This window comes from Camelus dromedarius, chromosome 4, assembly GCF_036321535.1.
Source record: "Camelus dromedarius isolate mCamDro1 chromosome 4, mCamDro1.pat, whole genome shotgun sequence".
In the NCBI taxonomy this organism is placed as follows: domain Eukaryota; kingdom Metazoa; phylum Chordata; class Mammalia; order Artiodactyla; family Camelidae; genus Camelus; species Camelus dromedarius.
The window spans coordinates 11,206,604-11,234,132 of NC_087439.1; the positions used below are offsets into that span (position 1 = coordinate 11,206,604).

At 47.0% G+C, this 27,529-nt stretch overlaps 2 protein-coding genes across 2 annotated transcripts in view; both read right to left on the minus strand.

The window, feature by feature from the left end:
• Window positions 1-3,896: 3,896 nt before the first annotated feature.
• On the minus strand, window positions 3,897-12,025 carry TMEM177 (transmembrane protein 177). The gene is made up of 2 exons (XM_031451269.2): window positions 11,975-12,025; window positions 3,897-9,913 (listed from the first exon to the last, which is right to left on the minus strand). Exon 2 carries the CDS (start codon window positions 9,889-9,891, stop codon window positions 8,962-8,964), a length of 930 nt encoding a protein of 309 aa, XP_031307129.2. The 5' UTR covers window positions 9,892-9,913; window positions 11,975-12,025; the 3' UTR covers window positions 3,897-8,961.
• A 9,094-nt stretch (window positions 12,026-21,119) lies between these two features.
• Window positions 21,120-27,529, minus strand: part of CFAP221 (cilia and flagella associated protein 221) — a 79,464-nt gene continuing 73,054 nt past the window's right edge. Inside the window, exons 22-24 of the mRNA XM_010979402.3 lie at window positions 26,570-26,662; window positions 25,588-25,683; window positions 21,120-21,409 (exon numbers count right to left, since the gene is read on the minus strand). Coding sequence (XP_010977704.3) covers window positions 21,301-21,409; window positions 25,588-25,683; window positions 26,570-26,662 — 298 coding nt within the window. The 3' untranslated portion in view covers window positions 21,120-21,300. The remainder of the gene's footprint in view (window positions 21,410-25,587; window positions 25,684-26,569; window positions 26,663-27,529) is intronic.

The following is a 27,529-nucleotide window of genomic DNA, read 5'->3' on the forward strand; positions in this document are numbered from 1 at the left end:
CTAGCTGGTCAGTGACAAGGTATCAGGCTCTGGCAAGTCTTGTTTGATGACAGCAGTAAAGTCTATAAACACAGAGGGTCTGACTATAAAGCAGTGACATTGGTGTCTGTGCAGTGTGTGGTTGCCTGTCCCCCTTCCTCCTTCCATGTGGGCTCTGGCCCCTGCTGAGCACCTGCCAGCCCTGCACAACGCCTGCCCGCAGTGCCCGGCAGCCGCAACCTGTTCTTGCGAACAGTAGGTGCAGTAGGCGGGGGGAGCAGGATGTAGAGGTAGGTGATAACGAGTCTGGATCCATTTGATGCAACTGACCTTTGACTTGTAGCAGGGAGCAAGGTCCTCTGGGGAACAAAGGCTCTAGGGGTGCTGGGATTGGAAGGAGAAGTCAAGAGCCAGGATGGTTTTAAGTCCAGGTGGCTCCAGGCGGTACAAAAGATAAGCTTGTGCTCCCCAGGCCTGCTAGAGTTTGGCATGGCTGAGTCAGAGGGTGCAAGGGGCAGAGGGCAGAGGGCAGAGGGCGAGGCGTACCTGAGGAAGGAGCGGGTAGGGTCAACGTGGTGAACACCGGCTACTCACCTCCATTGGCCTTTTTTAAAAATGTTTTTTGGCAGGAGAGGTAATTAGGTTTATTTATTTATTTAATGGAGGTACTGGGAATTGAACCCAGGACCTCATGCATGCTAAGCACACACTCTACCACTGAGCTCTACCCTCCCCTTTGGCCTTTTTTTTTTTTCAAGCTGAGTCAACTTCATTAGCTTTTGCTCATTTGCTCTTTCCTTTCTTTTTTAATTTTCTTTTTTATGAAGTGTAGTTGATTTACAATGTTAGTGTCAGGTGTACAGCAAAGCAATTCAGTTATACACATACATACATATATATTTTTTCTTTTCAGATTCTTTTCTGTTACATGTTATTATAAGGAATTGAATATAGTTCCCTGTGCTATACAGTAGGTCCTTGTAGTTTACCTATTTTATATATCATTGGTCTTTGCTCTGAGCAATCAATGGAGGCTTTAAAGACCATTTTTCAGTCTTCTTACCTATTCTGCCTCAATCTGGGAACTCTTGGGCATCCCACTGGGTTGAAAGACTTCAATCATCATCTCACCAATAACAACAAAGTGGTCTTTCCAAGGAGGCATAATTAACAAGGGAGGAGGGACGTCCCAAAAGTCAGAAGGAGGATGGGACTCCATGTCTGTGAGCTCTGCAGCAGAGAGAAGAAAGGGCAGAGGGTGCATCCCAGAGGGCCCTCTTTCAACCCGGAACCCAGGAAACGTTCCCAACCCTTGACCTCTGACATGCCTCTCCCACACCTCCCGACCCAGTCTGCCATTGAACTTCACCGGTACTACCTCCTAATGTAGCCTGAATCTTGCTTCTTTCCATCTTCACTGCCACTGCCTAGTTCAGGCCAGCCTCATCTCTCCTATGTTACTACAACTGCCCCCTCCCTCACCAAATAGGTCTCTCTGCTCCTGTCTGGGCCTGCCCAATCCATTGTCCACGGTGACGCCACTTTCTGAAATCCAAGCACAGTCATGTCCCTCTCCTGCTATAAAACTATCAACGGCTCCCCACTGCAGTTAGAATAAAGCCCTGCATATTCTGGTCCCTGCCAGGCCCTTCCGCCCACCCCTCCCCACACCCTCCCCTGAACTCCATGCCAGCCATGCTGGGTTTTGTTCTTTGACCACTGGATCAGTTACCAATGTATTACCCTTCATTTCCTGCTCTGAGAAAATTAAGGTGGACCCCTGAAACATTTCTCTGCAGGGGGCACCATGTTGAATTTTGTCAGTAGAGGGCGCTAGAGGGATATTCAGGGAGGACTGCGTTTTTCTCTTCCCAGTTCCAGCGTGCTCCTCTTGTCAGGCCCTTGCAGGGCAGTTTCTCCCAGATGGGCTCCTCCAGAGTGCATCTCCCTGGTGCCCGGCTCCCGCAGCATGCCTGGCCTGGCACCCCTGTTGTGGCTTTGCCGAGGAGGGCTCCTGGGGAGGCCCCTCCTCGTGGACTATTTCTTCTGCATCTCCTCGGGTGGGTTTGTGTCACGTTCTGAGGTGTGGTACCTCCTGTGGATGGCTTCCTTGTGATCCCAGAGGGCAAATTTCCAACCAGTTCTGCCAGCGTGGCAACTGACTGAGCAACTTCTCTGCACAGAGAGCCATGCTGGTACCTTCCCCGATGAGGACTGGATCTCAGCCTGGGCAGGGGCAGTGGCTGCACCTTACAGCGGCTCTCCATGTATTTTCAGAGTTCTCTTGACTTCTTACGAGCTAACCCCTCATCGCTCCAATTCCCTGTTATGGTAGGAATACTAGTTCCTTGTAGGATAGTAATAATTCTTCCTATTAAACTTTCCCTGTTCAGATGACTGTGTGGTTTCAATCTCCGAGTTGGGCCCTGACTGATACAAAAACTACACAAAAGTTCTCATTTCTTGCTTTTGTACAAACTATTCCCATCTGACTAACATAGTGCAATGGCCAAGGGCACAATTCTAGAGCCAGACCACCTGGGTTTAGATCCCAAGTCTAGACTGGCTGGTGGAAAACCACTTAATCTCTCTGTGCCTTGATCTCCCGATCTGTCGACTGGATTGCTGTAGCCATTATGTGAGTTAATATATGTAAAGGGTTTGCCACATCAGTGTTATATAAAGATTTGATATTATCAGCATTGGCTTCTTTCAGCTCACACTGAGGGGCTTCAGCAACAGGGTCCTCTCTTCTAGGAAGTCCTTTCTGACCACCTTCCATCTCAGGCTGAGTTAGGTGTCCTGCCCTGTGCTTCCACGCTAATCTGGCCCTTCCATCTTCACTGCATTGAGGTCACTGTGTTGTCACTGCAGGTTTTCTTGTCAGAGAGTCTCTTCTGCAGGACTGCGAGCTCCATGGGGGCAGGGTGTGTCCCCAGGACCTCACATAGCCCTGACTGAGTGAGGAGTAACTGTGTTTGTTCAGATCGTCCGGGAAATGGACACCGAGACAGGGTTACCTGGGTAAGAGGTGTGTTGGGGGAAATGCTTGTGAAGGACAAAGGAGGAGGGAACAGAAGAATGTGGGGAGAGCCTTCGAAGCACAGTGCAGGTCTGATACCTGTGAAGGAGGCAGGAAGGAAGGAGGCTTGGGTAGGCAGGGTCTCTGACTTCAGAGCAGTTCTACGAAAGGTCTGCGCAGGACACTGGGGAATCCTTGAGCCACGGTCATCCACTGCGGGAGTCGCACAGCTCGCCAGAATGGGCCTGCATGAGTACTGCCCCCATGATCGATCACTGCCTGAAAGCAGCCAGAGAGGCATGGCATCAGGGAAAACGTACATCTAGAGAAACAACAGCTGGGACTGTCAGTCAATTCTGCTCCCACAGCAGATCTGAGCAGCACATTTCATATCGCCACAGACACTGACAGACAGAAGGCTGGCCCCACCCCAAGGATACAGAGCCAAAAGCAGTGATGCCAAGATCTGTCACCTTGATGCAGGGGGAGAGAGTGGGTCCACAGACCCCCTCTGAGGACCCCTTCATACCTGTATATAGATATATAGAGTGGTATGTCCTTGTATGTATCGAATGAATAATGTCATTCAAAATTCCGATAGAATTACTTTCTGTTATGAAATTTTGAATTTCAGAAATTTTGCAAATTTCCTTCCAGGTCTTACCATATTTACTGCAGCCCTCATGCATGTTGTACTTCGTATTTTTAAAAAATTTGATATTTATAATATTTCTACATGTTTCTACCATAGTCTTCATAATTATACTTTTTAGTGACTGAACAATAGTCAACAAATGGATATACCCAAATTTCCTAAGTCATTGTTTTTTCAACATTTCCATTATCCCTATTTTTTTGAATTACAGGTAATGCTCTTATATACATCTTGGGGCAAATGATTTAGTTTCTGCTGTTATAGCTTCAGGAGAAATTTCTAGGCTTCAAGTTACTGGATCAAAAGGTACAGTTTTATGATCATGTCAAGTGCTCCTAAATTGCTTTCTAAAAATATGCGAATTGATAATGTGTATTAGTTATCTATTGCTGCATTAAAAATGACCATAAAACAAAGTGGCTTAATAAAATCCACATTTGTTGTCTCGTTTCTGGGGATGGGGATCCAGGCATGGCTCAGCTGTGTCCTCTGCTTTAAGGTGTCTCATAGGTTGCAGTGAAGGTGTCGGGTGGGGCTAGGGTCTCAACTGAAAATCTGGGGAAGGATTCTCCTCCAAGCTCACATGGTTGTTGTCAGCACTCAGTCCCTTGTGGGCTGTCGAACTCAGGGCCTCCCTGCATAGCTAGCTGTTGGTCAGAGGCTGCCCTGTGTTCCTTGCCACGTGGGCCTCTCCAGTATGGCAACATGCTTCACCAAAGCGTATGTCCGAGGAGATAATAGTCTGCCAGCAAGACAGAAGTCACACTCTTTCATAACACAGTCACAGTTGTCAGAATCTATGGTTTTGAACCAAGGGGAACAAGGGGAGAGGACAACACAAGACTGAGAATACCAGGAGCTGAGATCACTGGGGACCACCTTGGAGGCTGCCTGCCACAAATGTACCAAGAGCGCATGCTTGTACCGATTTCCCCACCACCTCACTAATGCTGAATGCTCTAGTACTTAAAAATGACCAGTATAGGAGGTGTAAAAGGCCATCTCCCATTTAATGTCTTCTTCTCCAGTGCTTTTTTTTTTTTGACTGAATTCCGTTTATTAATATACATATCAAGTTATTGAAACGGTGACGTCATGCAGTTTTCTCCTTAAAGATGGCACTTGCAGGTACAGAGATGCAGAGATGTCTTCTCCCCCAGGGCCACCTGGGTCCTCTGCTCTCAGCTGCTGCCAAGTAATTTCCCAAAAGGTGTCAACTGACAGCAACCTAAAGAACCACCTGCACCAGGGCTCTGAAAGCCTTGAGAGGAGACCCGTGTGAGGCAGCAGGGAGTTCCCGGTGGGGCGGGGGGTCCGGCCTCAACACACTGCTGGTATTTCGGAAGCAACTCTAAGACCTGAGCCCCCTGGTACTTGTACCACCTAAAACCACTAACATTTAGGAACCAGTCTTCTTTAAAAACTTACTATAAACCCTCTCTGGGATTCACATTTTGCAAATTTCATTTTACTTTCACTGTCAAAACAATGCTGTAAGATATATATCAATGTCCCCATGTTACAGATAGGACACTCAGAATCAGAGGTGCAAAATCACCTGTTCCAGATCACTCTGCTAGAGTGGCAGGACCAGAATTTGAACCCATAACTGGTTGCCCAGTCTAGGTTCCCTCTCTGACTCCTGAGGTCCCCTTGTCCTCAGCCGGGCTCTGTAACACCCCACTTCCACCCCATTGCCACCTCAGCGCTAAATGACAGATTAGGTGGCCCCTTCCTCTTCAGTTAGCAGAAAGGGTCTTCCCTGGCAGTTCCAAAAGGCTCTGCTCGGTAACCATTTTTTTCCTGATAAAAGAGGTGATCTGGAAAGTCACCTTTAACCAGCATTTAATCAGGAAAGTCTCTCTAACCAGAGAAAGATTACACAGTCCATAGTACAAGTTTGAACCAAGGAACCCTCAGGATAAATAGGACAGTATAAATGCAGGGTTTTGAGATTGGGATCTGGAGCCAGACTGCCAGCTCCTAATCCTGGTTCTGCCACTTAGAAAGCTTTATGATTTGGGGAAAATTTCTTTACCGTTCTGTGCTATTTGCTTGCCTGCAAAATCAAAATAACATTACCAATTACATATTCCAATTTGGGGAGATTTAAAAAATATCTCTAAGAACCTAGCAGTGTCTGGTGCCCCCAAAGGATCCTGTAAACAGTACTGTAACGATGTAGCGGGCAGGAGGTCTCCCTGGGCGAGGACCCACGCATCCATTCTGGACCCAGTCTATGATATGTGCACACATGGAGAAAAGGATGCGCCCAGCTCCGGGCATGGATGCATGGGGCCTGGTGCTGTGAACACTGGCTGGTGGGGACGAGGGTCAGGGATGGTCAGGGCCCCTGCCAGCACCATGACTCTGGGACCCCACTCCTCATGTTCTGAACATGTGGGGGACACAATTCAACAGAACACATTCTCTAGGGATCCAGGCAGAGACTGATGACCGAGGCCCGCAGCAGGCATCTGGGAGGGAAGGATGCAGGGCAACATTTACAGGGGAACTTGCCGCCACCTGGCCCATCTGCGAAGCCTTAGAACGTGGTTTTCCACCTTTCCGCGATCAATCCCTGAGCTGCTTTCAGGGGTACAAAGTATCACAAAATTTGGGGGGCCCCTGGTGCCTTGGGTAGTAATCTGTGCCCTAAAGGAAGGGACCCACAAGTGTCCCGGTTTCTCCACTGAAGTCAGCAGTCCTGGAAGACTGGTGCCAGGCCATGTCCTTAGAAAGTCCCAAGTTGGGAAGACAGGACAGGGTCACATATGACCCATAAGGGCCTCGCCCAGGGTGCCCAGCTAGCTTTCCTGTAGTTGCTCAGAGGAGACTCTAAGGGGCCAGGCCTGTGTCCGCTGTGGCCTAAGAGCCTCGTTCATTTAATCACAAACGTCGTGGAGAGCCTCAGCAGAGCTGTAACTGGTCACACAACCCTGCCCTTGGAGAGAGTACATTTCAGCAGAGGAGATGCTAAGCCAACGTAGTTGCTTAATTACAGTTAACAGCAAGGGAATGGGGAAGGGGAATGGAGTCAGTCCCTGAGGACTTCCTGCAGGAGGAGCACTGAAAACGCAGCAAAGGGCAGGCCAGCAGAGAGCAGTCCAGATGAAGGCCTGTGGGGGGAGATGAAGGAACCAAAGTGCTTGTGAGGCCAGAATTCACAGAGTAGGGGAAGAGGGTCGCAGGACAGTCACCCAGCCTGCATGCCCAGGCTTGGAGATGTGGCTTTAGCCAGAAGCCAGGGGAGGCCTGCAAAAGGTTTGAAGCAGGAAAGAACGCAGTCAGATCTGCACTTCCAAGAGCGAGGAGAGGTGGGGAGGATGGCCAGGAAGCCCAGGTGAGGAACTGCCCGGGGAGGCTGGGCACTGGTTTAGCCACCAGGTAGGATGGTGGGAAGGGAGGAATGGCCCAGCCCAAAGCAAGTTCTCAGCCAGAGTTGCTGCCTGCCTGCCAGGACCGCGGTGGGAGGGCTTCAGATGGCAACGGCTGGGCCTGAGCCGTGAAGCAGGGATGTGCAGAACGTGGGGAGGTTGGAGTTGGGCCACAGAAAGCACACGTCGGGTCTGGGAACAGCCCATGAGTGGAGACAGAGTTTGTGACTTGCAGGGGGAGCCAAGAGAGCAGCCGTTTCAGGGGGTGGCCTCCTCCGCCCCCACGCTGGGGCTCCCTCACCTCACCATCTGAACAGAGCAGCAGGACCACCTGTATTGAGTAGTTGGGGTGAGGGTGGAGAGGGGTTAGCTGGCGGCACTCACCAAATTCAGGCCCCAAACTGCCCTTCAGCAGCCAGGAATCCATCCCACGTGGTGGCGGCAGCTGGGTGACACACCCAGAGGGCCCTTGAAGTAGTCTCTTCCTGAGCGGAGACTCGTTTACCTGCTCGCTAACCGATCCGTCCACCTATACATTCATCAAGCCTGTACCCAGTGCTGCCCCAAGAGCCTGACACACATGGCGCTCTGACCTCACCTGCCTGGGCCCAGGGTGGGGACCGCCCAGGCTGGCACAGAGTAGGGCCGGAGCGCTGAGTGCCAGTCTGCTGTCAGGGACCAGGCAGGAGGGTGGGCCACCCCAGCTGCTCCCTCCATTCATGGTCTTCTGCAGGGACTGTGGGCCACCACTGAGCACTGAGCAGGCCTCCCCAGACAGCTTTGCACCCTTCCTCGGAGCAGCCTAATCCCTTTGCCCTGAATTGCGCTGACACCAGGCCTGAACTCATCTCTTGCAGGGAAACCATAATCACCAGCGAAAATACAAGAACGGCCATGTGAGCTGGCGAGCTCATCACAACTCTCCCCACCTGCCCTGTGGGGTCTGCTCTATCCACCACCAGAGGCCTCGAGGGAAACAGGCCTGACAAGGTTGCAGCCTCTCCTGGGTCCCAACACCAGGCCAGGCACACTGCTCACCTCCACCCCTCTGCTCTCCTCACCGGCCCCTGTGAGCCAAGCTGGCCCATTTCCACCTCCCCTCACTGCCCCCACCACCATCCTCCAGGCCCTCATCAAGCTCTGTGCCCCAGAGGCTGCCAACTTGGGGCTGGTATCAGCAGCCTCCCTCCTGCAGGGCCTGTTTTGATGGCTTGTTCCTTCCCCTCCTTCGGCTAGAGCTCCTACCAGGAGGTCACCACGCCACAGGTCTCGCCAGGTTCCAGCAACTCCTTCCCTCCCCTTCAGGCCCAAGGGCTCTCTGGGGGCCCCGCCAAGCCCTGCTGGTCGCCTGGCCCTCTCCGAGTGTGTCACCTGCCCTGGATACACAGCCCTCAAAGCCCCACCTCGAGCTCCCATTACCCGGCTCTTGGGTCCACACCAGCTTCTCTTGGCCTCTCAAAGCTTTGACTCTCTACCACAGTAGAAGGAAACTGGGATTTCCTTCTACTCTGGGGTGATTCCTCGCTATAAGAAAGTGTTCACATACTGCAAACACCCCTGGTGGTGAGATGTGATCTGAGCCCCACAGCTCACTATTCAAAGACCAACAAGGAGGGACTTCCCGTGCATTTCTGGCACTCCTCCCAGGCCCTTATGTTCATGATCTTGTACAAGCGCGTAACCCTCCCAGGTAGTTTACATCAGCCCCGCTTTACAGGAGGGGAAACCAAGGCTCAGAGTCACAAAGGGCGGTGTCCAAGGTCACTGAGATCCTAAGTGGTGGGTTGGGGTAAAATCCAGGCTGTTTAACTCCAGAGCCTGGGAGTCTTCCGCCACTGGGCTGTGGGCGCAGAGGCCCCCAGAGTGTCCCCCAGAGTCAGCGGCAGGGGGGTACCTGCACAAGCGGGAGCTGTCCTTGAGCTGGGGCCTCAGGAGCCGCCCGGGTTGAGCGTCGCCCGCCACACCTGCAGCACAGCGTCCCGGCGGGTGGTGTAGGGTAAATGTTTGATGCGGAACCAGTGTCTGGGAACGACGTTCCCGCTGGGCGTATACAGCTTCTCTCCAGGCCTGCCCAGGAGCCGGCGCAGGGCCAGGTTGCCCGACAGGACCTTCTCGTAGAACTCCACTCCGCCCCGGGCGTAGGTTGCAGACAGGGACGCGGTGCGGCGGTCCAGCCAGGCTTCCAGGGCGTGAGTAAGCGAGTCGGTGGAGAAGGCATAGGCCACAAAGCCCACCACCGCTGCCACCAAGTTGAAGGCAGCCCGTAAGTTCATGGGGCCCCCATAGAGCCCCAGCGCGTGCTTGGCCCCCACGCCCAGGGCCCAGGTGCCCACCAGGCAAGCGGGGGCCGGGAGGGCCTGCAGGGCTGCTGTGCTGCTCTCCAGGTACACCACCTCCCTGGCCAGGGCGAACTTCTGGGCGGCATGGGACAGGGTCAGGGAATCTCTCAGCCGGGCACCTGCCGGGCTCTGCCAGTCCACTTGTTGCCCATGGACGACCACAGGCTCTTCGGTGTCAGTGATTGGAAGGAAACTGGCGGGGATGCCCACCACGGCCCCAGCAGGGAGCCTCGGGAAGCCGGCACTCACAGGCTGGAAGGTGAAGGTGGTAAAGGCCACGAAGTGATGGCCTGAGGGGACGCCGATGTCCTGCAGCACCTCTTGGAAGAGCCTCTGCAGCTCTGGGGAGAGCGACGCTGGCTGGCCCCGAGGCCAGTACTGGTACAGCCACTGGACCACAGGATCTGGGAAGAGGTGGTAAGAGATCTGAGCCCCAAACAGGCCTGCGCACGAGCCCACCAACAGGCCCGTTCTGTGTCTCTGCACAAATGCAGTGGCTCGCCACAGGGGCCCTGCCATGAATGCTGCAACCGCTGGAAACCTGGGCCAAGAGAAAGAAAAGTCAGCTGCCAGTTCCCTGGGTCTGCCTGCACACTGAACAGGGCCCAGGGCCACATCCTCTTTCACTGAGGCAGTGCAGCGCAGCGGTCAGCACATGGACTCCGGATCCTGAGATCCAGGCCCAGCTTTAGCTCTGCGCTTGACCTTCTGCCAAATGCGCACGTGACAATGGCCCACACCAGGGTGTCTGTGCTGAACAAATGGACACACAAAAGACAATCAGTGTCCAGCACAGGAGCAGACACCCTGTGGAGCAATGGCTGTGGCTATTCCCATGGCTAAGCACAGTACTAAGCACTCAACTCCCTCCCTCCACAATTCGTCCCACAGTGACTACGATGAGACACAAGTTCAGATTATTCAGTAGTATATGCTAGACACAGTTCTGAGAGCTTTGCATATATTATTTAACAACTGAATCTTTACAACTCCATGACCTATTACTATTGTCCCTATTTTAAAGCAGTGAGAACTGAGGCACAGACAGTCTGAGTAAACTGGTCAAAATCCTCAGTTAGGAAGGTGGCAGGGTGATGGACTTTTGAATTGTGTCCCTCCAAATTCGTATGTTGAAATCCCCCAGTATCTCACACTGTGACTGTGTTTACAGACAGGATATTTAGAGAGGTAAATAAGTTAAGATGAGGTCATTAGGATAGGTAGGCCCTGTGAATGAAAAATATTGCCTGCCTTATCAGTAAACAAAGGATGCTGCAGCCATCAAGTCATCAGCCACACGGACCTGACAGTGAGCCGGAGGGAATTCAGGACAGAGACAAGCCAACAGCCCCACCCCTAATAGTGCACCCTGGAGGAACTCAGGATGGGAACGAACCCTAGATAGTTAAGGTGCCTATCAAGGGAACGATTTCAATGAGCCCAGACTTTTGCACCTTCCCATAAATAGAAAAGTGCTAAATTCCTTAACTTCAGATATCTGGTTTTCTTTCATTAACAATAACCTTTTGATGTTCCAATTATGTTTTTTGTTCCCCAAACTCCTATCTATCCTGGCTCCTCCCCTGCCTCTTTGGATCAGTACTGCAGAGCCATCTGAGAGGCCACATCCCGGGCTTAAGTTCTCAGAAATGTCCACTGATTAAGACACAACTCTCAACTTCAAGGTTGTGCAGTTTTTCAGTCGACAGCCCTAACCCAATATGACTGGTGTCCTTACGGGAACAGGAGATTAGGACATAGGCACAGAGAAAAGACCATGAGGACTCAAGCCAGAAGGTGACCATTTACAAGCCCATGGGGGAGGCCTCAGAGGGAACCAGCCCTGCTAACATCTTGATTTTAGACTTCTAGCCTCCAGAAATACAAGAAAATATATTTCTGCCACTCAGTTCCTGTCACTGCAGTCCTAGCACATCATACAGGCCCAGTATTTGAACACAGGTTGTCAGACGTCCGTAACAAATTTTTCATTATAGAATATTTTTAATGCTAAATTACAAACATATAGAAAAGCACACAAAACAGTATATCATTAACCAACTTCAATCATTATCAACTCATGGCCAATCTCATTTTGTCTCTATTCCCAACCGTACCTGCCTCCAACTGGTTTATTTTGAAACAACTGCAGCATCCTATTATTTCATTCGAAAATATTTCAGTAAAAATTCACAATTACTTAACCTGGGTTGAAGCTTACTGTCTTCCTCTCTGTGAAAACTGTTTAATCAGGAAATAAATTGCTGCAAACAGGAAGGCTGCGTACTGCTCGGCCTGTGTTAAAGTCTCCTAAAGAGTCACATCACTAGGGCCTTTCTGCCAGAGGAAAAGTGAGGCCGAGAAAGGAAGGGTCCTAGCGAAGGTGCCAAAAGCCCCAGGACCCCCCAGCCACAAGGCCGCGCGCTCCAGGGCCGGTCCCGGAGGCGGTGCCGCACCCCCCGCAGGCGGCTGAGCAAGGACCGGCTGCAGGACCCTTGCTTCCAAGCCAGGGCCCCTAGGCTACGCCCCGCTGCTGGAACAGGCAATGGACGGAGCCCGCTCCAGGTCCGCAACGTCTACCCGCCGCGCTCTGCCCCCTCACCTCCTCCTCTGCAGCAGCCCCCGGACGCCAAGCACGTGCGCGGGGCGGGGCGGGGCCGGGCGCAAAGCACGCTGGCCGGCCCTGGGGGCGGGGCTCTGGGGTGGCCCGGGGGCGGGGCTCAGGGCGGGGCCAGGAGCAGATCTCACTCGGGGGGCGGGACGCTCGGGGGCGGGGCCGATGGCGCAGGGAGGAACCCACTGGCTGCTCAGGCCCGCGCCTGAGGCTCCTCCCCGAGTGAACGCTGGGGACCGTCTGCGACCTGCAGCCCCTGGCCTGGTCTGAGGAATGCTGGCTAGCTCTTCTTTTCACTCAACAGCTTGATCATCCCGTTTAGCCCTGGAGGAAACAACGACTCCGCGTGGGGTAGGAGGCGGCCTATGGCAGAGCCTCATCAGAGCCTATGCCAGGTCTTTACGGCCAGGTCCATGTCTTTTCCTGTCTGGAAGCGCTCTCTGCTGGCCCGGGGTTCTGAACTTGATTTTTATTACTGTAGCCTCGGCCTCCCAGTTCCTCCTAAGTAATCCACACTGTACAGCCCACAGAGCAGCGTCACGTCTGTCACCTCTTTCCTAACAGCTCTATGAGTGGGTCAGGGGTCAGTTTGCCTGTGCGCCAAGCCCAGCTCGCCACCTGTTTTTGTAAATAAAGTTTTATTAGAACGCAGGCCCATTCCACCCTGTCTATGACTGCTTTGTACCTAGAAGAGCAGAAGTGAGTAGGGAGGACAGAGACAGTCTGGCCCAGACAACCTAAAATATTTACTCATTGTTTCTTTACAGAAAAGGTCTGTGGATGCCTGAGAGTGCGGGGAATTTGCTGATGATGGACCAAGCATTCTAAAGGTCCCAGTGAAGTTTGGGAGGCCTCCAAGGGGTGGGTGATTGGGACTAGATTAGGGGATGAACAGGAAATAAACACAGCGGTAAGCACCCAGGGAACGATGGATTATAGGGCATCTGATGGTTTGTGTGTGTGTGTGTGTGTGTGTGTGTGTGTGTGTGTGTGTGTTTCCATTGTGGTAAAGTACACGTAATACTTACCATCTTGACTATTTCAAAGTATATGGTTCAGTGGTATTAAATACATTCATAACGTTGTGCAACCATCACCACTGTCCATCTCCGTAACTCTTCATCTTGTAAAACTGAAGCTCTATATCCATTAGACAATAACTCCATTCCTCCCTCCCTTTACTCTCTGGCAGCCACCATTCTACATTCTGTCTCTATAATTTTGACTACTCTTACATATCTCATGTAAGTGGAATCATACAGGACTTTCCTTTTGGCAACCGGCTTATTTTATTGAGCATAAAGTCCTCAAGGTCCATCCATATTTTAACATGCGTCAGAATTTCCTTCCTTTTTAAGGCTGAACAATATTCCATTGTATGAATATAGCAGATTTTGCCATCCATTGTTCATGGGCACTTAGGTTGCTTCCACATTTTTGCTATTATGATCATGCTGCTATGAATATGAACGTACAAATATCTTTTTAAGGCCCTGCTTTCAATTCTTTTGGGTATACACCCAGAAGCAGAATTCTTGCATAATATGTTAATTCCATTTTTAAGTTTATGAGGCTCTGGCACCCTGTTTTCCACAGAGGCTATCATTTTACATTCCCACCAATAGTGTCAAAGGGGACCTTAAGAGTAGCCTGTCCCTAGGTTCAGCCCCAACCCAGGAAAATTTCTACCATCAGGGAGAATAAGCACATAAAAAAGGGTCCCATCTTTTGTGGGCCTCTAGCTGTTGAGATACTGATCTGGATCTGGGGAGGGGCATGTATGTGTGCGTGTGCGTGTCTATGTGTGTAAGGGCTTGCACTGTTGATTACCAAGGGAGTAATCACTGTCCATCTTCTCTATATACTTTAAGCTCTTTCATTTGCATGACTTCCTCTAAAGTCTTTCCACAATGACTTTAACAAACTTCCTGCAAAGTATTTGAAAAGAAACAGTTTTGGAAGACAACGCTGTTGGATAATATATCTCCAGACCCCTGTGCCCATTCCTTGGCTAAGTCCTGAGATCTGCTTAGGCTCTTTGGTGGTAAGAAACAGACTCTTAAACTTCAAGAAAAAGCGTGTAAGGCAGGGCCCTGGGACCAGGGCTGGGAAGGATGCAGCTCAGGGACAGGTGCACTCAGCTTCCATCCTGACCTGCCTCTTATTATCTCTTGGTGCATCTGCTTTATTTTTGGGTTTTCCAAATACCATGACCCCACTTCCTCACTGCCTCTTAAATTCAGTTGCTCAGGGCCCAACATGAACTGCCTCATCCAACTTCTTTACTTCATAACCAGCCAGCTTCTGTCCTTGGGGCTAACTTGCCCAGTCTCTACTCCTTGGGCTAGATTCCGGAGGAAAGGGCTCAGCCTATCTCTTAATGCCAGGCTACTGGTGCCTGGTCTGCCTGTTGACCAGCAGCCTTTGGGTAAGGTGCTTGCTTGCTCTGATGGAATCCTCTGTGAGGAGGAGGGGCGTTTTGAGGGCTCTGTATGTCAGAGGTTAGCGGTCCTGGATAAAGGGTCCTTATACAAGGCATCCCCTAGGAGAGGTGGGTCTTTTTGCCTTCATAACAAAACCCCTCCCTGTGATGCCATCTAGTGAGAGAAGGACCACTGGCCTGTGGTCTGACTAGGATGGGAAAGGCTGCAAGGTCTGGACAAGGCGACCAATCAGTCCATTCCCTGCCTTCAGGGAGGCCTACAGCCCAGCCCTTCTCACTTTTTAAACCTTTATCTGAGCCCATGTCCCCAAACCCTGCTCGAAGATAGTGACTTAGTATTCTTAGTGCAATGTTTCATCCCCTTTACCACCCGGAAGTTTCTCTTTCATGCCCAGATCTCAACTTAGCTATTGGAGAATGGGAGCTGGATGGTAGAGGGTGGGGTAAGGAACTGAGGAGGATGGGGTGGTGGGTAACAAGTCAGCTTCACTCCCTCAACAAATCAATATTGAGACCTTAATAATAGCTAATATTCACTGCGCACTCACTGTGCACTGTGCTGTCTGTAGCATCTCATGAAATCCGACAACAATCTCGTGAAGTCAACATTGCGTCCCCGACCCCTACTCCCAATTAATAAAAGGTAAGGAAACTGCATGAACTTGCTAAATTGGCAGAGACCGGACCCATATTTACCACGGCCAGTCTAGGCGATGTTCCACATCCTTCCATCTCTGATGTTCCAGAATCTAAATTCATCTGCTAGGTTTAACTCCTATTTTTCCTATAGCAAATATACTCTGTAAATACGTATGTCCATGCAAAAGTAAATGGGTATTAGACATACAGTTTTCATATTTCTTTCATATTCTTTGATTCAACAAACATTTATTGAGAGCCTACATTGTGCCAAACATCTTGCTGTGTGCTGGGGTTATAGAAATGTGGCCAATGGGGCAAACATACCATCTGATTTCTTTAGCTCCAAACTGATTGCTTTTAGAGCTGGGACATTTGCTACTTTGTACTTTCCCAAGATTATGTATTTTTAAAGAACAAATAATTACATAAAATGTAAATATCATTATGGAATATCTTGATGCTTAGATACCCAAACTTTGAAAGTTTAAGTAAAAAAAGTAAATTAAAATGGGGAGGGAAACAGTTCAGTAGTAGAGTGGGTGCTTAGCATGCACGAGGTCAATCCCCAGTACCTACATTTAAAAAAATGATAAATAAATAAACAAATAAACAAACTTAAATACCTGCCCCACAAAATTTTTTAAAGTAAATAAATATAAATCTGTAATGTGTCCATTGATTTTCATGTGGTAGAGAGAAGTGTGTATTGGGAATCAATCAGAAAATCTGGATTCAGCCCAAATCTGACTCCTCTGTTAAGTGGGCAAGTCTGTTAACATCTCTGGGCCTCAGTTTCTCTACGTATAACTCACAATGATAACAGATCCTCTGTGTGTCTCAGAATGTTGAGAGGGTGGTTGGGAAAATACTTCACAAACTGAAAGTCCTCAGGAAGCGATTATAATTACTCGTGAAATGAAAGGACTGCAGTGAATTGAACTGGGCTTCTTTGGTTTTATGCTTCTTTGGCTCTAGGGGACAAATGACGTGATAAATGAGTAAAGGGAAGAGAAAGGGAAATGAGTAAAGGGAAGTAAAGGGAAGAGATAAATGAGTAAAGGGAAGAAGAGGCAGGTCTTCAGGGACAGCTGTTTAGCTCTGAGCTTCTCACTCACGCAGCAGACCCTTGACTGTATCCACGACCCCCGGGAAACCTGGCTAACTGATCCCACAGGGGGCTCCCAAACTTCATGTGGTCAGTGATCTCACGGTGGGAAGTTTTTCTAGGGGATGGAGCATGGAAGACAATACATATATGGTTTCCTTGCCTTTTCCACCTGAAGGTGGTCTGAAAAAAGGAGAAAAGCACCGACGGTAATCCATATTTGGAAGTTGCTTTGGTTCATGGTGGGAATCTGAGGCTACAACTGCGGAGGCAGAAGAGGCCTTTCTTGTGGTGTCCACCAGGTGGCACCAGATCCCCAGTACAGCCTTTCCCAGGGGCCACAGCCCAACAGAGCTCCTGGGCGGCTGGGAAAGGAAAGAAACTGGCTCTGGTTTATAGATGGGGAAACAAGAAGGGCATAAATACATGCACTGATGTGAGGACAGGTTTAAAGCTGTGTAACAGCACTGAGCAAGAAGTAATATGCCCAGGAAGAAGGGGTTGATGGTGTTACCATGGGGCTCAGTAACTGCCCGCTGGGTGGACTGAACGAAGCAAAGTAGACAGAGTGGGGCTGAATCTGGGTGTTGAGGAAAGCTATTCCCGGAACAAGCACTGACTGGGCGCCTCCCTCCTCAGTACTGGCAGGGACAAGATGGCCGAAGATGAAAGACTTAACCCTACCTCGGAGGTAGTGCAGGGCAGGCCAGTGGCCAGGGAGGCCTGAGCTGAGAAGGGGCACAAAGGCCAGAAGGTGGCAGAGTCTGAGGAACAGCATGTGCAAAGGCACTGTGTTTAGGAAACTGCTGAGACCAGTGAAGGTAGAGGAGGAATGTGGAAAGAGGGTTTCAGCCCTTGGGAGCTTTAAAAAATTACCAATGAGAAAGATAAACCAGAAGCTAAAGAGATTGGTTACCTACAGGGCGTAGGTACAAATGAAGGAATAAGGTGAGGGTGGGAACGGGGGATTGGGAATGAGGGGGTGATACTTCCCTGGGTATGTCTTTTCATGTGGCTCTGGCTCTTAGAACCACAGTCATGCCCCACATCTCCTTTACAAACCCCAAAGAGTTCAATATTTAAAACCAAGTAAAAAGTGAACCCATCAGGAACAAAAAACAGTCAGAAATTAGCCCAACAGTTTCCCAAATGAATTATATAACCCCATGGATTGGATTGGAGAAAAAAATTGAAGGACTAACCGAAGTAACTTTGGAAGGCTGTACTTCAACTGGACCCAATAATGCTGAAGACAAAGAGAACACAAATGCTATAATCTAGTGACTACACGTGTTTCTCCCAGGGATATACGTTAGCAGTTCCAGCATTACTTTATGAACATACTAAGATTGAACAAGTAAGTAAACATATTGTAGATAAAGAGAGTGAGGTTAATCACTGTAGGAGAAAGAAGTTGCAAATGAGGAAAGGGGGATGGCTAAACTGAACCTCATGGTGCTGGAATGAATGAGAAGTATCAGTATCAATTCATGCTATAGATAGATAGATAGATAGATAGATAGATAGATAGATAGATAGATAGATAGATAGATGCATGTATGTGTGGATTAGTATAAATGCATACATTTTCAAGCTATGTCCACTGAAAGAGCCTAGAAGCAGTGAGACCTCAATTCAATGAGCACCCTGGTCTTAGTTTCTAAGCACCATTCTCCAATAAAAAGAGGCAGGGCTCCTTGGAGAAATGGCAGCCTCCAGGGCTGAAGCGGAGAAAATACAAATACAAGATGAACTTGGAAACTCTTGTAATGCCAGGAAGGAAGGAAGTGTTTTTAAAAGGACGGGAGCATGTTGAAAGGACACAGAGTCAACCTGAGTGAGTTCCCAGTGGCCAAAAGTTGGAGGAGTCTGAGCAACAAAATAAATGAGTGTTGGATTATAACCTATCTAATAAAGTAAATATCCATTATTCCACTCTGATAGAAATAAATACTGAATAAATAAGTAAGTGAGTAAGTAAATAAATGAGGGAGAAGGGCAGCTCATGGAAATCATCATTAAGCAAACACTACAGTAATCATTGTTGTAGACGAGATCCACTGATGGATGCTAAAATGACTGGGAGCAAAGTTTGGGAGAAACAGGATGTTGTCAGAATCTCAAAGTATCTCCTCCAAGATATTTACTGATTACCAAGGGAAAAATTTTCCAGTAGAGAAACGCAGCAGACAGCACTTTAACCAAGTGACCAAGGTAAACATCACCAGTAATAAGACACAGGGACATCACACACTCCTTAATAAGATGCTGTTGCTGAAACACAGCCTCTGTACCCCAGTTACTGAACTGAGACTGAAGAACAGGGTTTTGGATATAGTAGAAAAGGCAGTTTTATTTCTTTGCCAGGCAAAGTAGGCCACAGTGGACTAATGCCTCTAAGACTGTTAGCCTGCTGGGGAGAGAAGGCAGGGGGTTTTATAGTAAAAGTTTAAGAGTTCATGGTGCAGAGCTAGTTTCCATAGAGATTGCATACAGGGTAATGGATTGCTGCAAAGCTTTTCTTGTTTTTGCAGATGCAGTGGTCCCTGCTGGTATGAAGTTCATCTCTGGCTTTGGGACCCTCTTAATATTCTTGTACCTAGAACAAAGGATGCACAGGAAGGGCCTCTGTGGAAAAGAGCTATAGAGAAAAACTCGTGCAGTTTAAAGTCAGGTTGATAAATGCTTTCAGCCTTTTAAGCAGATTGAGGCCTGGGACCTCCTGCTGCAGGCTGAGGCCTGCAGCTTGGGCAACAGGATACAAGGAAACCACAACGGGTCAAGAGGAAAGCACTGGGGTCAAGAGCAGGGCACTGGGGGCAAGAGCAGGGCACCAAGAGGGGTTGGGCAGACCACCCAAGCTCCCTCCTCTCCAGCCCAACCCTGGTCAGCAAGAGCATGAGAAAAGCCCTTTAAACCATGATTCAGCTAAGCGGTTACAAACACCATTACAGATATCAGATACTCACCAATTCTGACAACAGGGTCCTACTGGGTTATGATGCACCAAGGCAGACACATCCCTTCTACGGAATTCTTTTGAAAATACATAACCTCATCCCAATCATGAGAAAACACTCGACAAACCCGCACTGAAGGAGATTCTACAAAATAACTGAGAAGAAACTGAGGAGACTCGATGACTAACTGCAATGTGGCGTCCTGAACAGTAAAAGCATGTTAGTCGATAGCATTGTGCCAAGTCTAATGTCCTATTTTTCATAATTGCACCACAGTAGATGCTAACATTAGGGGAAGCTGGGTACAATAGATATGAGAGTTTTCTGTTCCAGTTTTAAGTCTAAAATAATTTCAAAATTAAAAAACATTTTTTTTTTAAATTACTGATGCCTTGGTGCTGCCCTGTTAGTTAAGGGGAACTTGTATTTTTGAACTATTGTTTAATGACAAGTATACTTTTCGCATTTCCTAATTTAACCCCCACAGCCCTGTGTGAGGTGAGTACTGAAGCCTGTCTTTGCACTGGGGAAAACAGAAGTTCAGAGATGTTAAGAGAGCTCCACAGTTAGTAAGAGAAGGATGAGGATTCACCTGCAACCAGCCAGGTGCCAAAGCCAGGCTCTCCCCACTTCCTTACAGGAAGAGAAGTTGCAGAAGAAAACTAGGGGCAAAACATTGAGAAGCGAGGGCGTGGAGTCCCACGGTGAGGCATTTGGACTTGATCCTGGAGTCCAGTGGTTCTCAGTCCTGGCTACACTTTATTATCCACCCAAAGAGCTTTAAAAATTATTATTGCCTGTGTCCTACCCCAGAATGTCTGATTCAGCTGGGTTTTTACGAAGCTCTCTGAGTGATTCTGCCGTGTGGCCAGGGTGAGGGCTCTCTGTCTAAGAGGAGCAGTGGGATCGTTTCTGAGAGTAGACCCTGGCCACTGTCCACCCACGTCTGAGCCCTTGAGTACGACCTGCCTGGCATAGGGCAGTGGGCAGGGGAGGTACTGTAAAAGGGAAGAACGAATCTGACTCCATGTTAGATCTGTTCCTTTGGCTCTAACCCTGGGCTCTGTTTCCCGTGCTGTCATGCGGGTTCTGCACCTTTTGTAAAAGAAAGTTGCCGATAGCCTGAAGTATTCAAGACAGCCCATTCTCAAGGGTCTGACCTTTAAGGGTATACCACTTTCCTGCATTGAATGACAACAGGAAAATGGTCATTAACCTTGAATTATCTAAAGTATGTAAAGAACTACCTCAAACACTCCGCAGCAGGGTCCCGTCCCTAAAGAGTTTTGGCTTCATATTGAAAAGACAAATTCCAGGAAAACATCAGAATCAATAAGTTAATGAAGAGTCCTTTCGAAATTATACAGACGCCTGATTTCAGCTGTTAAAGGTATGCATAGAAAAAAGAATGGGGGAAATATATCCAAATATATTTGGATAATTATGGGTGGTTATCATCTAAAGCAAATGCTGTCAGCCTTACGAGCTTGTGCATGTGAATGGAGCTGTGAACACAAAGTCAAAAGGCCTGGTTTTTACTGACAATTCATAGGGATTCCTGGCCCCTTGCCAAAGACTTCCTGGCCCCGGTGCCTCTGAGAGGGCTCACAGAGGTGTTAACCATTTCTCCCAAAGCAGGCTGCAGGCTGTTGTCACCTACAATGTCCCCTCTGTTTCTAGTCCCCTCACCTGGGTTTACCATTGCACAGCTGCGCGGGAAGCCAGCGACCTCACCAACACTGTTCTTTCCAGAAGTGGCTGCCAGCGTGACTCAGGGATGCTCAGGGGGCCCAGCAGGAGCTGGCGCGGGAGCAGCCCCCTCCTCAAGCCTTCCTGCTTCCAGCCACTGGGCACCGCCCTCCAAAATGTCTCAGAACATCAGCAGCGCCTGGTTCTCAGCCTCATCACCACAGTGCACGCCTTGCTCAGGAAGCCTTTGTACCCACGCTAAATCTTGCACCAAGAAGCTCCCAAACATGGCCATCGTACTAATGACATTTTATTTTTAAAAAGAAAAATAATTTTCAGATATATACCTCATCCACATTTTGATATTTTCTCTCTAGAAACTTGAATTCCAAAAAATGGCTGGGACAGAAATAGACACAAAGGACCACAGTGACCTGCAGAAAGCACTTGAGACAGACCAACCTACTGGTGATGTTTATTCTAGAATCAGGTACGAGTTGAGAGCTTTGCTCCGCAGGTTCCTCATCTCCTCAAGCACCTTTTCTCTCGCCTTCTCCAAGGGCTGGTCTTGGTCTTTCGCTTCTCTAAATATCAAAAAACAAAACAAAACAAAACAAAAATCCCAACAAGGACACATCAGGGCATGTCATAAAACACTCAAGTCACCCATCAAGACCCTGCTGCCAAGCACAGCACTGCCAGGGAGGCCCCGTGAAGGCTGGAGGAGTTGTTCATACACGTACATGGTTTAAACTATATTAAGTAATAATTTAGTTACCAGTGAAAGTACCTGGCTGCCAAGTTATTCAAACCTGGTTTCCAATCCCAGCTGCACCCATTTCCTAGCCCGGCCAAGTTACCCAAACTTTCAATCTCTGTTTCCAGATGTATCACTGCTGATAATTTCCCATATCCCAGGATTGCTGCGGAGGTGGAATGAGAACTTATTTGTAGACATGCGAGCATGGTATCTTCTAAATACACAGTCAGCATTAGTGGATAGTTCATGTTTATGGACAAAGTAGACACATCATAACTCTGATTCTGATAATGTCTCCAGAAGGGCGGGGATCAAAAGGGAGGACCTCTTGCACCTGGGCTGTGGAGTGGCTGATGGGGAGCCCAGGATGTTGCTGGTGTGGCAAGGGGTAGAGCTTTCCAAGTATCTGGGAGGACGTGATGAGTGTATTTGGTTGAAAGCATAGATGTCCAAAGATTGTGAGCTCAGCGATACAACCTGCCTGGATAGAAGAATTCCATATAAAATTAAGCGCCTCTGAAACATTTCCTAAAGAGGCTGAAAGGCTGAAAGATAAAGTTTTAGCAAACATCTGAAAGTTTTGAAAAAGTGGAAATATCTAAAAATGAAGAATTAAAATGTTCCCTAATGCATATAATTTAAAAAAAAGACTAATTGGCACCACTTTATAGAATCAGTCTAAAAATATATAGATCAGGTCAGCCCTTAAAGATATTAGTGATTGAATGATATGAGGATAATCTAAGGAGAGCTGAAAGATATGTCAACAGTTTCTTGGACACTTTGCTACACGATTACCCTTCCTGGGTCTTGAGAGGGTGAGATACCATAAAGGCAACAAAGAATTTTGGGTTAATTACAGTCATTGAGGGAGAGCGGATGATGCTTGGCATCCAAGGAAATAAATATTTGCCAGAAACCGAAAAGACAGCAGTCTTCACAGAGACATTAAATACCACTGATGTGTTCCTATTTTTCTGTCCCTGTCTGTCCAAGCTCAGGTTGTGTGTGTGTGTCTGACAGTGAGGACTCTTGTCAGTTTCTGGCTGAGGCTGCGGGAGGTGAGGAAAAGGGACAAGTAAGGACAGAGAAGACAAAAAACTGAGCAGTGAGTGATGCTTGGTATATGAGCTGAAGAGAATTTCAGAACCAGATAGCTTTTAAAAACCATCTGGAATACTATGCAGCCAATAAAATGATCATCATGTTGACAATTTTGACACGTGAAAAAATATACAAAAAAAATTTGCACTGCAAAATAGGGCAATTCAAAATGACATGGATATATTTATTGAAAAATGTATGAAATGGATGTGTATTTTGAAAGCAATTGGAAGTTCAGTTGGTGTGCAGAAAATGTTTAGAGTTCATTGTTGGTTTTTTGTTTGTTTGGTAAAGTAGTTGAAATACATAAAAAGAATATATGGGTGAATATATAAAGCAATAAGTTGTATTTCCATTAATAATAATTTGATAACCAGGTGGCATTTGACATTAGCTCTGTAGGAAAAATGGTGAAAAACCATTAAATAGGTAATAGTAAACTATTAGTAAATAGTTAAATATAGTTAAATAGTAAGTAAGCAAAGAGGTATTGGATATTACCATTCAAAGTCCAGGGGTAATTTTTGAAATTGAAAAAAAAAAAAGGTTTGTATTTAAAACTCATAGTCAATTGTTTGAAACCTGAAACAAAATGCAAAGTGCATCTATTTCTTGAGGTGTAAGAGGTTCTATGTACTATGTGGTGTAACATGGTACTTTACTATTAATTAGCTGATCAAAACAGTGGTTGAAATTCTATTTAAAATTTTTATTTCCTAAAGTTTCTTTTATCAGAAACTGCCAATCTACTTTCTGAGAAGTGCTGGTTTGCTTTAGGCCCCTGCTACTGCCACTATTAAGCTGAAGGAACCCACACTAGGCTAAGACATGAGGGCATTCCTTCCAGAAAAGGCAGGGCCTCCCCCAAACACCGCAAACAAAGGAAGAAGACACCTGAGAAATTTACAAGGAAGGGTAATTATCCTTAATCTATGAGGGACTCTTACAGATAAATAAGAAAAAGATAAACACTTTGTACAATATAGGTAAAACAGTCCCCTCATAAAAGAAGAAAAAGAGTAGATAAGCTTAGGAGAATTCTTACTATCACTTGTAAACAAAGAAGTTAAAATTAAAACAATGATATGGTCATTAAAAAATCTATCATTGCTGGTAAAGATGGAAAAAAAAATGATAGTATTCCATGTTGTTCAGGGCATTTGAATGTGGGCATCCTGACCTCTGCTGGTAGGAGGCGTGTGGATGTACTTTCTGGATGGCAATTAAGCATTACATATTAAGACCGTAAAAGGAACACTGATCTAGCATTTATGTTTCTAGGAATTGTTCCTAAGGAAACAGTCTGATAAGTTTGCAAGGAATTATGGCACAAGGATGTTTACTGCGGCGCTATTGGCAACAGCAAAACACTGAAAAGAGTTTACATGGTCGTCAGTAGAGGACTGGTTAAACAAATTATGGTACACCTAGCGGTGAAATATGAAGATGTTGATCTGCATACATAATATATGTTGGGGGTGGGTAGCTCAGTGGTAGAGCACGTACATTGCATGCACAAGGTCCTGGGTTCAATCCCCAGCACCTCTATTTTTTAAAAAATAAAAATATGTTAATGATATATTGTTAAATAAAAGTGTAGAAGACAAAACAATATGAATGCTATGACTGAATTTATACACACACGCACATACAGTTGGCCCTCTGTATCCACGGGTCCTGCATCTGCAGATTCAAACTACCCCGAGAGAAAAAATTCCAGAAAGTTCCAAAAAGCAAAACTTGAATTTGCTGTGTGTAGTAAATATTTACAAAGCATTGACATTGTATTTACAACTAGTTACACAGCATTTACACTGTATTAGTTAATAGAATTTATAATTACTTACAGTATAATTACTTATAGTAATCTAGAGATGATTTAAAGTATACGGGAGGAGCGTGCGTAGGTTATGTGCAAATTCTATACGATTTAATGTAAGGGACTTAAGCCTCCAAGGATTTTGGTGTCTGTGCGGAATCCTAGAACTAACACTCCCTGAGTACCAGGGGACCACTGTATGTATGGTTTAATGAAATATAATAGATATTTATGGTTTACTTAAGTAAATAAATACATACGTATTTGGAAGAGCACACATCAAAATGTACAAGTTACCACCTCTGGGCAGTGGGATTATTGTTTTTATTTTACTCTCTATATTTTCCCCTGAATTTTCTGATGTTTTAATAATAATAAAGACTTTTTTTTTAAAAAGAAAAAGAATTTTTGAAAGGATACCTGGAATTTCAAACTTATAAACCATACAAACTATTGGTGGTTATTGACATTACAAAAGTGTTCTTGAAAACCAATCATTTTAAGGATGACGATGATGTGTGCTAGCCGGCTGGCCCCCATTGGAGAGGCCAAGGGAAGAATCCACATTTGCTGAGCATCTGGTTCACATCAAACACCTGGCTAGGTGTTTTCACATCGGCATTTCATTTAATCCTCACAATGGCCTCTGAGAGGTTTCAGTTTTGCACGTTACAAATGAGGAAACTGAGGCACAGTTATTGAAGATAAGTAACGTGGCTGGAGATGTCCCCTGTCATACATGTGGAGCTGGGCTGCAGCCCCAGGTCTTGTCTGGCTTGAGAGCCTGGGTTCCCTGTACTGACTGAAACCCATTCGGCTGTTAATAGGACACAAACACATCTCTCAAATGAAATGACAAGCAAATGGAAAAACTGGATTCAGGTTTCAAAGGTTTACTTGCCGCCAATGTTGGAGGGGATGTCGTTATGCATAAAGTACACATCTAAATATCTACAGCATTGGAAAAGTGTCTCTTTTGACATGTTTTTAGATTCAAACAACATGGCAGTTCTGTACTTCGTGTAGGACAAATTTTATCCAGGGCTGCCTCTTACTAAGGTATGAAAGCATCCACTTACTTCTCCTTCTTGGTGTCCTTGTCGTCCAACATAGGGAATTCCACTTTGATCATTTCTGGAGTCAACATAACTTCTACACTCTGTTCACAGAGCTCACTGAGAAGGAAATAAGATGTTTAGCTGGAATGGCTTTTATAGAATTCATAGTCTTTTTGAGTGCACGTGGGACATTTACCAATATTGACCATATCTGGGACCATAAAGAAAGCTTGAATGTTTCAAAAGATTGAACTGATTCAGAGGAGGTTCTATGGCCACATTGGAATTCGAACAGAAACCAGTAGCATCTCCCCAGCAGCCCCACCAAACAGGACTTGCTCCTCTGCACCTGAAGTAAACGTGGATCATTCCAGCCCCACTGCAGCGTTCCTGGCCAACGCCCTCGTGCAGTGGTTTGAGTAGCAGGCACTCAACCTCCCTGTTCACACCTGGATTCCAAGTTTCAGATGCTTAAGCACTGCCAAGTAGCACCGCGTGTCTTAGGGAAACTAGATCGACGTCTCAGATATTCAGGTTTCATTCACTGATTACTTACATGTAAAGATGTTTCAGTGGGCACAGCTGCAGGACATTCAAGGACACATTCTCACTGGCTGTTGGATGCTTATGAGTTATATCACATGTAAGTGCCTTGGTCTAAAGCTTCTGTTTCTTTATGCCTCTCCAAATCCTCCCCATCCTCCAAGTACTACCCCAGGTCCTTGTGAGTGCTGAAAACTTCCAAGCCCATTAGCACAACCTCTCCTCGCCCCTCCCTCGAGCTCCTGCAGCACCTTAAAGATCAGTAAATTCGAGACTTTAGAGACTATTAATCCATCACAAATCTAGCATCTTATCTAGTTAGGGGTATGGCTGGGTGTTAGCCTCATCTTGTTTGGGCTGCAAGCTCAGGCACTGTTGAAATCTCTCTTGCTCTTTTGAAATCTCTCACATCAGCTGGCATAGTTTTGGAAAACATGAGAGACTAAAGGTGACAAAGTACCGTTCGACTGTCTCCATCCTGTCTTCTTCCGGTAAGGCGTCAAGAACGGCAGGGACGTTTATAGGGAGCATAACTAAATTGAAAGAATCACAGCTGTGGAAAAATCACACAAGCGGCCAAGGATGAATGATCATATTAGTAGTCTCGGGGTCTTTACACAATTTCCTCAAGCACTTTTCTTTTTACCACTGGTGTTTCACTGTCCCCTTCTGTCCCCTTTCACTCCCAGAAACGCACTCACGCTTCCCTAGAGGTAAAGGCAGGGGGGATGATGGGTACCAGTCAAATCCAAGAGCTTGGTGCCAAACAAGCCATTTCCCAGAGTTTAGAAACATAAAATTTTCAAACTTGTGGTGTCTAAAATTATATGATTTCCCAGTGCGGGGGAAGGGGGAAGTAGTTAGTTCACTTTTTATTCTTAATATTTTCCCCACATTTATACTCTTCATTAGTTGTTTTTTCATTTTCAAATCTTCCTCCCCACCCTCTTACCTATTGTTTGGTATTATAATTTTAGAGCTTTGTATAAAAATTCCTGGGTATTGAGGACATTAAAAGAATTGAGATAGGGAGAAAAGAACATTTTGTTATTTTTAAAGTTGGAAGCAGATTTCTGTTTCAAGTTGGTGGAACAAAGACTCTTTTTTAAAAAAAATTTTTCCTTTTTTTTCAGTTTCCACTCCTCCTTACACACCTCTCTAATAAAATTAAAGGGCTAAAAACTGAACACACAACAGCAAAGAGAATAGGAAAAAAAGACACAAATGGATAAACATTTCTAATAATTTTCTGGAATAAGTTTCTAGAAGCTGGGAGGAGTGCTGTCTCATAAAAAAGAGTAAAAAATGACCACGGCAGGAAACTGACCTCCTCACAGGCCTTAGAAAGGCTGCAGGGTGAGGGTAAGGCAGGCGGCAGGAATGGGAAAACAGGGGGTGTGCACTTACGTCTTGGAGCTGT

Coding starts and splice junctions, on each gene's coding strand:
- TMEM177 (XM_031451269.2), bottom strand. CDS start 9,891: ATGGCAGGGCCCCTGTGGCGAGCCACTGCATTTGTGCAGAGACACAGA.